At 36.6% G+C, this 15,504-nt stretch overlaps 1 protein-coding gene across 6 annotated transcripts in view; it reads left to right on the top strand.

Annotated features, from left to right (window-relative positions):
- ROBO1 (roundabout guidance receptor 1) overlaps positions 1-15,504 on the top strand; it is a 320,661-nt gene that overhangs the window by 31,895 nt on the left and 273,262 nt on the right. For all 6 annotated transcript variants that reach the window (XM_037377901.1, XM_037377906.1, XM_037377904.1 and 3 more), the window contains exon 2: positions 14,139-14,465. In XM_037377901.1, coding sequence (XP_037233798.1) covers positions 14,139-14,465 — 327 coding nt within the window. The remainder of the gene's footprint in view (positions 1-14,138; positions 14,466-15,504) is intronic.

The raw sequence follows: 15,504 nt of genomic DNA, 5'->3' as shown, positions 1-15,504 counted from the left end.
CTTCTGCTTATAAAGTCCTGTAGCTATTCCAGTGTGGTGTTCCTGCTGCAGTTATGCCAGTTCATAAGTACTTGCAGCAATCATGAAATTACAGAACAAATTAAGAGTAGAATTCCTGTGTAACGCATAGAGGACTGACAATTTGCAGTACAATCTCTCAAGAAAAGACCCGTTCATTTTTAATGGATTTTTTTTTTTTTTAGCACTACTTAGCTTCTGCCTGTATTCAAAACACTGAGGGGAAATTTCCTGTTTATTTAAAGTGAGAATTTAAAACAAGGACTGATAATTGTCATTCAGATTTCTTTAAACTGATATGTGCCATAATGTCTACTGATTGGTCATGTGGTATATTAAAAAATAATAATAATAAAAAAAAGAGATTAGGGCTCTACCTGTAGAGAAAGGACAACTGATACCTGTTAATCACTTTAAACCCCTAACCAGGCATTTAATACTGAGCTTTTGCATAGGGTACTGGTGAGCAGCTGTGAGCCTCAAGGCCTAGTGGTTCTGTCTAATTAGTCCCACTGAAGGCTCTCAGCCTATTCAGGAAGCCTTAATTTATGTTGAGGGGTTTTGTTTCAAATGGCTGTTTACATAAAGCGGAAAAGTCCATATGCTGATTGCCTTTTAGTGTTTAGAAACTACGCCGTACTTGCATGCATGATGCAAAAAGGTAGTTTAGCCTTGAAAACCTTATTGCAAAAAAAGCCTGCTTAAAACTTTGCATAGTCCTTTGCAAGGATGAAAACAAATAAAACCTGTAGTTCCTTCTGTCTACCTCTCAAGTCACGTTTGATAGCCTACCTGCGTTGCAACAGAGGTGGATGTAGCTAGTTGAACAGTCTGAATTTCTAGTGAGATTAATGTTACACATTGACAGTAAAGGACCCAGCCTACTTTGATCTCTCAGGAGCAGTTGAGCAAGTTCTGCATCGAGTAGTCATGGGAGAAGAGAGAGAGGGAGGCAGGGGATAGAGGTGGTAATTAAAACTAATCCACTTTGTAATGAATGACTGGAACATGCAAACTTAGTGAACAGGTAGCTTCCATGCATAATAGGAAGTATTACCCTGATGCTGGTAGTAGAAGATGAGATGCTTGTACTTCAGATTAATTTTTTCTTTGAGTATGTGGCTTTTTTCCCCAGCAGTTCTACATCCTTATAAAATGCAATTTAATTTGTTGGAAGGAAAACTCTAATAATATAATCATACCTTAGAGTCTTACAGACTGGAGAAAAGTAGCTTTCCTTTTCTGAAGGAACATACTTAGTGGAATTCTTTGCATCTAGCTGCCCATTTTTATTATAGGTTTTTCCTGTTGTTTTTCTACTTACCTCTCTGTACAGAGCTATCTTAACTTACAAAACAAGCCTTCTGCAGAGGGGTAATATCTTTTGTTAGATCTACTGATAAAGTTGCAAAAAAGAGGTCTAATATTTTCAGGCACAGACTCCCCTAAGGCTTATTAATTTTTGGTGTAACCACTTTTTCCTTGCTGTTGAAACCCTCCCCTGTCACTTTATTACTTCCAGCATCAATGGCTAATAATATTAATACTAATGATAATGGTGATTCCTTTCCCTTGTTTTCAAACAGCATTCTTAATAATTTTGAGGCTTTGTCGTCATTTGCCTTTGTGTGAAACACACAAACCTCTGCCTGCTCGCCTGTGGTGGTGGTGTATTATACATTGCATTCTTCTCAAATCATACAGCTCCCTTCCTCTTAAGTTCAATTGCTGTTTTGTTTATATTTCTTGGGCACCTCTACAGAACTCTTGAGATCTGTTTCTCTTCCCTTGTGTCTTGCTACTTGTGACTTGGCCTCATGGTTATGTAGCACTGTGTCTTTCTCATACCTCTCCGCTTTTGTTCCTATTTCTGTTTTTGACCTCTGAATATTGACCTCCCTGTTTCTTTGTCAGTACTCTCATCCCTACACCAGAACCACTTACAATACTAATACAAAAGGTAGTTGTTAAAAAAGCTATTAAAATAACTGTAAAATAATTAAAAATGTACAAATTAAAAAGTCCTGACTTTTTTCTTTTGATCAATTAATTTGTCTAACTTTTTCTCAGACTGTTTGTTAGTAATGTTCTTCGCTCCCTTAAAACTCATCCTCAACAACTACAAGCTACTGCCCTTCTTGAACCTTTTTATTTTTACTCTAAGCTTCAGTGAGCAGAGTCAACAGCATTTTTGTTTATCTGTGAAATGCTTACATTTAGCATGCTATGTAAGTATAAACATGATGTTCATTAATGTTCTGGATACGTCAGAATTTGCTTTTAAGATTGAAAATTGACTGAGGTGGGCTGCATTCCTCTAGGGATTTGTTACTAATCCTTTAAAAGGCCATTTCAAATATTTTGTTTTCTTAAAGCATAAATGACTCCAGACAATTATCCTTAAAATTGTGGTTCAGTACTCTGTTTCTTGATGAAGTTAATAACTTGCCCAAAACCAGTGCTATGTAAGTACCTTCCTTGAGTGTGCCTATTATATGGGACATCTCAAAATCTTTTGTTTTAAATGTTTAAAGGTATTTCAGGCTGCTGAGCACTTAGGTGATTAGTCACAGGTTTCCTGAAGAATTCACTATGCACACGCAGGAAAATAGTCTGTGAACATTTCTTTTCGCTATTTCTTTTACCAGTAATGTCTTGATAAAGTATGCTTTTTCTTTTTCTGCTCTTAATTTCGTATAGAGATAAGTTAAATATAATTTTCATGCTTGAAGACTGAAGTTAGCGTCTACAAAGTGCTTTGAGACTTAAAGTTGTCCTGAAACTACTTCCTTTGAGGTTTTTTCTTTATTCACAGATTGTGTTGTAGTGTAAAACAAGACACACCAAAAAGCCATGTTGCTAACTGTATTTTATATGTTTATATCTATGAAACTGTGTAAATACTGTACAATCTTCTTTTACGGAGAAGGAATGCTGTTACGTTGGGACAATTGAGAGGATAGTTCAGCAATTATCTAGAGATGGTAAAGTAAAAATGAAAGTCCTTTGTGCTTTTCTCGGCTCTGTTGATACCTGTATGTTTCACTTGGCAGTGTCAAACTGCTGGCTGTGGGAGTGCCTCTCGTAGCAGGTACCATGGGCTGATGTTCTGTCACTCTTCGTACAGGTAACATTCACCTGGTTGGCTGAAGCATCTCCCTGTGCTCAGCAATGAGAACATGGAGAAGTTTCACTGAGCTCCTTGTTTTTGTGCTTCTCCACTGTATGAAGTCTCATGTTTTCTACCACAGTCACTTTAACAAAATACTCTTCTCTACAGGTCTTACTTTAGTATTTGAATAATGGGGAAATTTTGTAGTGTGCATTGGTAGAGGAGTGTATAGAGCTGAGCGATTCGCTGTGTGGCTTTGTTTCTTGGCATCTTCCAGAGGGCTTTTCTCATAATGTGATTCAGAGCTCAAAGGGTGAGAGCTCTGCATGCAAATGTGTAGGTGATCAAGATGACTTACCGTTTACGTAAGAGTAAATACACAAGCTGGATTAATGGAACTTCTCCAGGCCTTGTGTTTTCGAAGCTGTGTGGTAGCCACTGAATGATACTGAAGTCTTCACTGTGGTTGTAATCCAGTTGTACCGTTTTTACTACAATCAGAATTAAAATCCAGATGAGAAGATACAGGAGTGGCAGAGGTGTTGGTTGAAATTTTTGGTGATTTTTCACTAGATTTTCAGCAGTCATGCTCTGGGATGGAGAATCAGAGCACAGATAATGGCAGCATTAATTCTTCATCCCTGAGAGGAGAAAACTCACTGTGTTGATAGCCTTTTGTGTCCATGCTGTGGTACATTCAAGCTCATCCTGGGATATGGCTTTTTGCATGTATTACCATACATCTGCAGTGGATGCCATGTTAGTGTTGCAAAGCTATGCTTTATGCAAACGATCAAGTAGAAACATTTCTAAAAGAAATGGGTGTGTGGATCTCTCATTTTCCTTGTTTGGAACCAAAGAAACTTTTGAAGCAACAAAAAAAACCAAACCCAGTGGACTTCCTAGCCTGCTGAGGGTTAGGAAATTCAAACACATTCAAAGGGAATTGCACAGTTGCTCAGAAAAAATTATGTTGATGGCATTGATAGGTGGAAGTTTATTTTAGGTGAAAGTTTGTTTACTGTTTTGACGTATCTTTACATTGGTGAAAAATAGCAGTAAAAAGGTATCTTTGCTTATCATGTAGTGAATGTTGTGTTGATTGCTATGCCAAGTAACTCATGGCTTTTTAGTACAGAAATGAGCTGAAATATGTTTTGAGGAGTATGGGATTAATCTGCGTTTATATGGGAAAGTGAACTATTTCATAAGTTCTCTGAAAATGCTGTATTGATTCTGGCTTATTGCTACAAGCAGTAATTTCTCACTGAGTCACTGATGTGTCAGTGTCCAGCAGTATGGTCAGATGTGACTAGCAGTTCTTACAAGTTCAACAGATGTTTAATACCTAAACCAATGTGATCATATTTCCTTTTTCTCTTCCTCTCAGGAAGAGATTATTTATTGCTTTCCCCTGAGAGCATGTTATCTTTTATATTTTTCATACTGATTTACTTAGCATTATATTTGGATAGAAGTATGTTTTGGAAAGAGGGTATGGATAGATGGCTTTTAAGTAAGTGATTATTTGATTTTATTTTTTGAAAAAGTATTATAAAATATTTTGATTGACACAGATATGTACATTTTATGTAATTGTAAACAACTAATTGAAAATAGTTTTCCGTTTGGATTTAAATTTCCATTCTTCCTTATGCAACTAAAACATGACAGTATTGTGTTACTCTAGTAACAACTTGTAATTGAAACTGCCCGGCCTTTTTGTAATTGTCCAAACTTGATGTACAAAAAGCCAAATTGTTTTAAACAAAGTGAGAGAAAGCTGTTTTAATCCAAATTTTTAACACATTAACAACAACAGAGATAAAGAAACTGAACTGCTTAATAGTGATCCTTTTTATTCCATTGTATATTTTTTTCTGAATAGTGAGCACTGAATAGTTAAATTCAAACTTATTCCTGAGCTGACATAACCCTCCTATTAATACCTAATATTTGGATTCATGAGGGCAGTTTTATTATTGCATTCACCCTTGCATCTGAAACAAATCTGTAATCGTCTAAGGGAGTAGGATTTTGGATGGGTGTTTTGAATCCTGGTATTTCTTTTTAAATCTATTTTGGGAACAAGAATAAATGGCAGTATCATTTGTATGCAATGTACCAAAATTAGCACAGGCATAAGCCTAGGAATGCTATTGACTGTGGTGGTGTAATATCGGGCTTCTGTTGTTGCAGAATTCAGGAGTGTTGCCTGATACTCAGAAGAAAGCCTTTGGTCCTATCGGGAATTGCTGTTTTTCTGGTTTCCTGATAGCCCTGCGGAAATGAGGATCCATTTTCCCTTCTCTCAGCGTCTCAGGGAGATTTGAACATGCAGTTGATCAATATCAGATTCAGTCTCACACTGAATCAGGAATTGGAAATGTATTAGAGGCTGGCATTCCTAAGCATGGTAGGAAGTGGCCTTGAGAAGTCTGGAGGTACATGGGGTAAACCATCTGAAACAGTACGAAGAGAAGGCGTTAAATTTGTTTTTACGACTAAATGATTTTTAAAAAGAGCAACCCAAAAATATATCTTTAGATGTATTGTTTTTTATGAATGAGTATAATCATCCAGATGGATGTTTTGTGGTTTATTTGTTTGTCCATATAGATAAAATTTTGGAGTAAAACAGCCTAGTGTGCTCTAATCACACCACACACAGGTGAAATCTTTTACACAGACCACAGACACATCTCAAGGTGAAGTACCATTTTTCTGCATCAGTATGTCTGACATCTGAATTATCAACATAGAATATATATTAAAATATATAACATGTCATTAATATAATAATACTTTATATAAATATGTGTATATGTATATGAATTTGAGTCCTAGGAATCTTCACTACATTGACGGTGCATTTGGTTTCTTCCGTGCAGCTAAATATATAACATGTCATTAATATAATAATACTTTATATAAATATGTGTATATGTATATGAATTTGAGTCCTAGGAATCTTCACTACATTGACGGTGCATTTGGTTTCTTCCGTGCAGCTAAAAAAAACTCTTTGCTTTTGGTGCACTGTCATTTTTCTCCCAAGTTCTGTTTTCCTGTCTCAAATAGCAAATCAGTGGTTCACAGCCAATGAGATATTCTTTCTGTCTGGTATAAAACATGATTGAGGACAATGCTAAGAGATGGAGAGGAGGGCAGAGCCTGACTGTCTTGTTTCCTAATCCTCTCTCCCTCCCTCCCTGCTCAGCAGAAAAGCAAGCCCTCGAAATGGCAATTCTCGTGTGACTCACATCAGCCCCTGTCCCCACACTTTCCCACTTACTGTGCCTGGTTTTCCTTCCCAGGTGTGCCAGTGAAACTACTGACAATGGACAGAGCTGGGAGCCCTTCTTTTCTAGGGAACATGATACTTCAGGGAAGAAAAGGGTAACGGTGGTTGCTCAGAGCTGTCCCAGATCTTTCTAACACGTCCTAATTCCTCTGTTTAACCAGTGATCATTTCCAATGTCTTCAGCTCTGTTATCCACAGAATTATCCAGTTATCATCAAATCCTATCACTTTAATATAGCTCAAGTATCTGGTTCCCTAGTCATCTTCCAGTCACTCTTTACTTCAGCTCTACCTAATACTTCCAGCGTTTCACTAATTCTTTGCTACCTCTGTCCCCCAGCCATCTTTTTACACTCTTGACTCATTCCAGGGTCTGTACAGCTCTCAATGTCATGGTGGTCTTTGTGTTTACCCTGTACTGGCCTGACCCCACTGCTTCACTCACCTTGCAGTTCGGTATGATCATCACCAACAGTCTGTCATTGCCAGGTTGTCACATCCGATTGTCCAAAGACAAGCTTGCCTTCAGAACCATTCCCATTCTTCTTGTTGTGCACTTCTTCTCATTTTCATCCCAGTGTGGAAGGTATCTCCAGCCATTTCAAAGACAAAATGAGTAATGAAGTAGCCTTTATTACCTTTGTGTTTGTTTTTGAATATAGTGTGGTTGTTTACTGACTGGGTCATAGTTCATTTTACATTATTAATTAAAACATGCCTGTAATTTCATTACTGTGTTCTTTAAGGGAAAATACTATTCCCAACTTAACATTTTGGTGTATATATTGTAATTTTTACTGCGTAAGGTTTGGTTTCAAAAGTCAGTGCACCTGGTACTGCTGTCTCAGACTATTCCAGTATCCGCTAAAGTTGAATGTGATAAATATCTTACCAGAAAGCAGAATTAAGAGAGAGAAAAAATACATCTGAACACTTTCTTAAACAGGGAACATTACCTACTGCCTGAGGTTTTATGTAAATGTCAGCCTCTTGCATAGCTTAATATAAATATTGCTATTTAAAATTTATATTCCAGCTAATTTAATGAATAACCAGGTCAGGAATTATGCTAACTGCTGGACAAACCAGTAGTGTATGTTCATGTAACAAAAATTGTTCTTGAAAAAAACATCTCTTTTTCAAGAGAGACGGTTTTAGAGTCAATCTTTAAGTGTTGTTTTTAATTTTAGATGAAGAAACTAAAACATGACTCCTGGTGTTGACACTTTCAGCTTCTTTGTTAAAAGTGATTATTTCAGAGAGCTGGTCTCTCTTAGCAGCTCCTGGGAAATGTGTCTTTGGGTATTATAACAAAAACTCAGTGTTAACATCTGTATAATATTAACTCAGTTTTAATATCTGTACAGATTTTTTTGTTTTACCTACCAATATTTTTCTTTTTCATTTCCACCAGGCAGAAAATTTAAATAACTATAAGATACTCTACACCTTTCCAGAAGTCTTTTTGACTAAAAATGTATGACTTTTTTTTTTTAATCTTAATAATATATGTCCAGAATTACTGCAGAATAAGGAACAGAAACCATTTAAATTAACGTGATGTATAAATGTTTGGTTTTTATTATTTTTTCTCCGTTATTTAGCTTATTGCTATAATACTTCAGCTAACTTCTGTTCAGTTGACCAGGACATGATTATTATGTAAATGGAATGTCTATAGCTTCCAATGTTCGGGTTACATCTTCCTTCAGTATAAGAGCCAGGCACAAGATCAGTCTGGATTTGAGGCATTTTTAGTACAGCTCCCATTTAAGCTCCCGTTTCAGAGAGACCAACAGACGTGGCTTTAAACTTCAGGCTCTGTCATTATTCTAGGGTTTTTTCCCAGCTGTAAGTGTACAGTAAATTATTGGTTTCTGACATCTCCTGATAGTGTGTTAGCCATGACAGAAATGTATTTGTAATTCATGGTGTGGTAGCAACAAAAAAATACTTTTAAGGTTATCTTTTTAAGTGGGGAAGAATGTTTTGTGGGTGCCTGTAACTCTGAAGTTTAAAAGCCGTGGTCCACACTATTTCTTTTTATATTTTATAACCAGACTTTGTATTTAAAATAAAACTTGCTTTACCCCAAAAGATCCCTTCTTAACAGAAACAATGAAAAAACCCCACCCATTCATTAATTTAATTTCATTAGGAACAGGAACTCAAATAGCAATTAAAGGAGGGGAACAACTGCAGTCCTTGACATGTTCTTTTTTCAGTTTACACTATTAACTTCTCATGCAGGAAACGCTGCAGTGGTTTCTTAGTAGGAATCGTCAGTTAGTGTTCAGTGTCTGTCTTTGCAGTTACATCTTGCTCACCTGCTTTCCATTGTGTGCCTAGGAAAAGACATGGGAGATTTTGATCTTTTTTGGAAATACGTAGGAGAATTGCAGGTTCTACTGATCCAAACCGAGAGCCTTGCTTGTTACATTTTATGTTATCCAAGTTATTGGAAAGAACTGGACCTATTCCCAGATCGGTATTTGGAACCATTAAACACATCTTAAAGTGCAGTGCAATAAACCTGTAGTCCTGGGTGGCCATTAATCAGCTGATGTACCAGAACTGTTAAATTCCAACTATTCATTTTTGTCTTTTGTGTACAGATACTGGCTCACTTGCAGGACTGTAACATCTGCCACCTGACATTTTTGTTAATAAAGGTGACATCCTTTTTAAGTAGGTATGGATATGGTCACGGTTATGACTGTGCGAAGTAATGGGAAGATTTAGGTTAAAAACATGACTTCCTTTTTTTCTAGACTATATGTTCAGTACTCAGTTGTTTGAGATGAACAGCTGGTGTAAATAAAACTCTGTGCAAAGATCTACTTACTGACTCCAAAGTGACACATCAACCAATGCTATTCTCAAATCAGTATTCCAGAAATATCAGTTCGGTGCAGTTTTGGCTCTTGTGCTTTATAGCGAAGTAGAATAAAAAATGAAATTTCTTTTCTTACAGTTAACTATTTTGGGAAAATCTAAATAGGTGCAGCATTATTGACTTTGGTAATTCCTTCTTGTCTTTGGTTACTGAGGGAAGGCTGCAACACCTGTAAAAAAAATTTCAGAATAGTTGCATTTAAATATACACTGCTCTTGCAGGCTTCAAAGCTCAGAAAATAAGATGTTTTATTCAGGCTGAACAAGTGTAGTATCCAAAGAGTAAGAATATTGAAAAATTGAACTTGAGAGAAAGAAAGTAAATGGGACTGAGATCTCTGTGGATTTTCCTTGTTCTGTTGTTTTTCCTTGAAAATTATTGACTGTGAGAACAGGTAAACCCAATAGGTTGTTAGCTGCATGTCTTGGGGCAGAAAGTCCACTTTCAGAAAAATGCTTTTTGTTGCCTGTAGTTGATTTTCCCCTGTAACATGATGTGACATTGCCTTGCGCTGTGTGTTTGAAATAGCATTCGAAGTCTGCTTTGCCTCAATCTAGAATTTAAGACAGGGAAAAGGTGAGTGAATCTTATGAGGGGAAAACCAGATGAGATTAGTTTGCTGGCTTCTAACAGCAACAAGATCAAAAAATCCAAGAGGATGGTAAAGAAGGAAAAGATGGCAATCTGCGTGTCAAAGGGATAAAATCCCAAGAAGCCGTGGAGAGTTCTGAGTTAAAGGGCAACTCAAGCACAGGAAGAATGAGATATTTATTACTCAGGGATATGTTTAACCTGAGGATTAGAAAAAGGTTTCTAACCACTAGAGCAAGAGAGTTACGGTATATTTTTCCAGTCAATGTAAATAAAACCATAATAAAATTCCGCCCACTTTCTGAAAAGTTTCTGAAAGAGGTTAAGTTTATGTGTAGTGGAAACACCAGGGAATTGGGAACACTCATATGTTCTGGTGAAGTATAATTGTTTGAGAGAATCACCTAATGCTGGTTTTAAACCAGTGGTCTTGTTTGTTAGCATTTTACTAATAACTTTTATAGCAATTAGGCCAGTTACTCCAATCTTATGTTATGACGTAAAGCATTTCAATAAAAGAAAAGAACAGAGATGTGGTGCTCTGAAAATCAGTGTGAAATGCTATACATCTGAAATGGAAAAGAAATGGGGCCAAGAGTGTACTGGCTTTTTGGCCGTTGGCCAAAGACATGGTCTGTCATGTATCATTGTTATAAGACCTAGGATAAATTACTATTTAGATATATAGAGCTTGGGAATTCAGGTTTTCCGTATGTACCTGAGCTGAAATTTAGATCAACTGTAGATACAATCTTGATTTTTAGCTGTCTTGGGCTGCAGTAGTTCGAGTTTGAGGCACTTTGTTCCAGTAGCACATAAGTTGGATTTTTTGTCCTGCTAAAGGAGAACAGCACACTGTTTTGTACTGATATCATCAGCTTTCCCGTTGAAAGACATTCCCAACTATTTTTCAATAATTAGGTTTATATATACTACGAACAGCAAGATTTAAGGTGGGAATAAAGGCAAATCTTGCCGCTGAGTTTAGCATTCATCTAATACTGGTCTTCTCTGAACCTTCACATCTTTTCATTCCAGTGTTCAAGTTCTTGTAAAAATAGTTGTGGCACAGTCCAAGAAACTGGAAACATGATTTCATATAATTGTTCTTTTAAGTAGCAGCATGAAATTGTTAGTATGGCATACTTTAATTGGTGGTATACAGTTGACTTTTTATGAAGAACTTGACTTATAATAAAAGCAGAGAACACAAGTTGGTTAGTTTCTATAACCCAGTGCTGTCATCTTGGGGGAAAGAAAAAGTAGCTCTGCTGTACATTTAATGGCAGATCCAGCATGTAATAGGTGTTCTGCCTCTTTTTTTTTTTTAAAAAAAAAAACAAAACCAAAACCAAGTATCCCGTTCGGAAGGATTTTTGACAGGAAAATTACAGGATTGGTGCCCACTATAAGATTTATGTTGATAATTGAAGCTGCTTCTTCTCAATAAAATGTAAATGCAGCTTAAATAGCTAGGCTAAAAGGAAAGAAATATTCTAAAAAGAAAAGAAAGAAAAAGAAAAAAAGTAGATATGTAGAAAGATTACAACTTGTTTTTCAAGGCCATTATACCCCTCAGGCAGTTGTCACTACATCCATGGTTAATGCTTACTACTCATGCAACTTTGGTCACTTTCTGTTTTAAGCAGTTTTATGAAATTTCCTAGAGAAGTGTTACTTTATAAAATGCTATGATAAAAAAAAAAAAAAGTACATTTCTTTCATTTTAACTCCTCTAATTTTACCCAGTAAGGAAATTTAAAGAGTATATGAGCATTTCTGGAGTTTCCTGAGGACCTTTTTTCCCCGACAGTTTTGAGTCTAAGTTTTCAAGAAAGTTCAGAGGTCATTCTTTAAACTTTAATTCCATACAGTACTTGAAGTGCAGTGTACAGTCGCTTTAATGTCAGTATGGGAAGCGTGCATACAGTGTATGTGAAAATGGTACTTCATTTATTTGTGGTCTGGGCCAGGCTGACAGAAACAATGGGAGGCTTGTACTATATTGTGTGCTGGCTAGCTAGCATTATCTGTGAAAATAAAATGTGATATGTACTAGTATATGTGCAAACTTTGAGTTTTAAACAAATTTTTCTTAACTATCTTTAAACATTTCACATCAAATTTGGCTTTTTATATTTTCAGAGTGACTTATAACAGCTGTTTTTTAGTGCTCTAATTCATTGTTTCTGTGCCTCTCCTTATGAAGTACATAAGTGAGTGGGATTGTAAAACAAAAAAAAAAAAACCAAACAAAAAAAAAACCAAACCAAATTATCCCTGTATAGGCATTTTTACCTTGGAAAGAGAGTTCTAAAATTGGTCACCCCATTTATGAGGGCAGCATTGTCACATGAGGGGCTTTTCACAAAAGGTCTGTAAAAGTTCAGGATGAGTAGGCACAAACACAGTTTGCAAGGACTGAGATGTGCTCTCAGGGAAAACAGAAGTCCGTTAGAGGCTGCAAAAGACCTGTGCTGGTTGGCACAATTTTCTTTTCTTGTACTTTTACCTCTCCTCTCACTGGGTCTGACCTGTTTGTTACCTCTAGGAGGTGCAGCTCAGTCTTGTGTTAGTGGCGTACAGGGCTGGGCTGCACAGGGACGTGTAGCCCCCAAAAGGGTTTGGGAGCTTCCTGACTTGCGTTCTGTCTACCCATACTTTACTTTTCATGTCTCAGGCAGTTGTTGCAGGTAAAAGTAAGTGTAAAATATAATTACTTGTTTGCTTTAGGTACTATGAGATCTTGCAGTATTGTGAATATCCGAACAAAAATTGGCAAAGTAGGTACTACATATATTATCTTTCCTCAAAGGACTAAAGAGTAGGTTTATTGCTTTTGGAATTATTTTTTAGTCAATGATCAGTAACGGTCATGTACAAGTGTATTCTTTTACTGCATACAGAATGCATACATATTTCAGTGTAGCCAAGCCATGCTACCAGAGATTGGGAAATGCGTGACTAGCGCTAGCTGATTAATGTAACATAATTTGCATTGATTATCTGGAAGGGGAATGTGTGAAATAAACTTTACAGGAAAATTCTACATTATAGAATATTGTTATTTATATATAAAGACATATTTATGGTATGCACACATATAGTATATATTGAAAGCAGAGCTCTCTGGGACTCTGCTCTCCTTGTCTCCTTCCCTTTTGCCCTACAAATTTACGGTCTATTAACCTGCAGTAAATAGGTCTTGTATTTCTTTCTGCTGCTTCACAGGTGTTCAAAGCCCACATTATAATGTTAAAGAATCTTGGCATCTGAACTTTTAATAATCAGCAATTAGTGACCCAAGAGACTATTTTTATCCATGGCAAAGTTGTATATCAAGAAAGAGAGAAATAAGGAAAATAGTTTTAAATTGAGTCAGGAATTTAAAACCCTCAAAGCTTTGGTAGCTGCTTATTCTTGATTTGGAATTCTTGGCACCCGGTTGGCTGCCACATTCTTCTGGTATGTATCTATGCAGACAGTTGCAGGTGTTTTTTTTTATGCCAGTTATCAGCTTGCAGTTTGAATGAGTTTGAAATTAAATTCTTTTTTAGAAGAGTATTTTGTTGACTTGTAACTTTTCTTTTATCCCTGATACTGTTGTCTCATGTTGTATCAGAATTCTAGATTCCATGCATTTGTACCTCGTACAAGTAAAATAAAGCAACTTTGTGTGTGCTGGTGATGTTAGTCTTACTCTGCAGACATCGCATGAATTAATGGACTTTCCAAGAGGTTAAATGAGGTTGACTATGACTTTGTGCTATGAATTAGAGCAGTACTAGTTTTGCTGGTAGAGATGGTCTGATGTTTATAGAGTATCTGTAGAACTAGTATTTCATAATCTACGTATACATATGGATGTGTGTATAAACTTACAGACATGAATAAACAAACAAATACATGTTTAGGAACATGGCAGTTAAGTTCACTAACATAGGTTGCCTGTCAAAAAATGCTTTTGAATGTATTCACTTGGGAGAGCCTTACAATCAAAGAAGTGCATTAAGGTTGAATGTTTGGGTGTTTTTGTTTTTTTTTTGGGGGGGGGGGGTTGTTTGGTTTTGTTTTTTTTTTACTTTAAGATTATGTCAATAGTTGCTCTTATTAAATCCTGTACTACGAGGTAATGGTTAAATAGTTGTACTGCAAAACACAGTGACTATACCTGGCAGTGATCTCCTAAGAAAACTGCTGTTTTTTTTATCTTGCAGGTTCCCGTCTTCGTCAAGAAGATTTCCCACCTCGAATTGTTGAACACCCTTCTGATCTAATTGTTTCCAAAGGAGAACCAGCAACTTTAAACTGTAAAGCAGAAGGAAGGCCAACCCCCACCATTGAGTGGTACAAGGGGGGAGAAAGAGTAGAAACGGACAAGGATGATCCACGCTCCCACCGCATGCTGCTGCCCAGTGGATCTTTATTTTTCTTACGCATAGTCCACGGGCGCAAGAGTAGGCCAGATGAAGGGGTCTATGTCTGTGTGGCAAGGAATTACCTTGGGGAAGCTGTAAGTCATAATGCATCGCTGGAGGTGGCAAGTAAGTGCTTTTTTTTCTTTTCTTTTTTCTTCACTCTTCGGTAACAGCCGCTTGCTTTGATGTTATTTGAAGATTAAAAAAATTGTGAGCTGCCTCTGAGGCATTGACTTAAAACCAAAGAAGGAATGATATGCTCAAATATTATTAATACAGAGAGAGGAAAAAAGAAAAACAGTCAGGAAAGGTATCGTATCACTACAGAAATTCAGACATTTTTGTGCTTTCTCACTACTTTTGTGCTTCCATGCAATTATAATTACTTAATGTTTTTCAGATTTTGTATATTTAATTTCAGTTTATAGATGTTTTTCCTCTCCAGATAACCATGCAAAATGCCATATGGAGGCAGGAGGGCCAGGGTATGTTTGCAATTGTTGTTGCACCAATAAAACATTAGAAACAAAAATTGGCAGATTTAGAAATTTTTTTGTTCTTTTCTTTTTCTCTCCAAAAGAAATGACTTACAAATTATGTCTCTAGTTCTAAGTATTTGGGCAACGGAAGAAGCAGTCAAGTACGTTCACGTTAGTTTGTACTGCTTATCTCTTCCTGTATACCCTTTAAATTCTACAGGAAGAGAGAGTGTACATGAAAGTGTTTTAATGTTTCATATGGAGGGCCAAGTATAGGTCAAAAAATACCAGTTTTGGGGTATGAAGTATGAGAGGAAAACTTGGATTCAAAAGTTAGGTGTCTATTTTAAGTTGCTTTTATAGGCTTCTTCTGTAATCTCTAGCCATCAGTCTGGTGTAATGTTGAAGAGCTAGCACAGAACTGGGTGAGTCATTCTCTGAAAACACCTATCCCTGTCTAAATGATTCATGTTGTCAAATAGCTCTGACAAGGCTCCTAACTTTTAGAGAAGTTAAATGCTCCTGTATAACTATAGAAGAAGGGATAGATTTTCCTAACTCTCACAGAAGGTAAAGGAAATAGACTTTATATTTGTGCGTTTACTTGAGCCCTTTGCCTGGTCTCACTCACATTCACAGGCAGTCCCAAGGTCATTCATAATGCTCGTACCAGAAGGATCTTGAGC

Source organism: Falco rusticolus, chromosome 2 (assembly GCF_015220075.1).
Source record: "Falco rusticolus isolate bFalRus1 chromosome 2, bFalRus1.pri, whole genome shotgun sequence".
Lineage (NCBI taxonomy): Eukaryota > Metazoa > Chordata > Aves > Falconiformes > Falconidae > Falco > Falco rusticolus.
The sequence above is the reverse complement of the archived record's forward strand: the minus strand, read 5'-3'. Positions and strand labels throughout refer to the sequence as shown.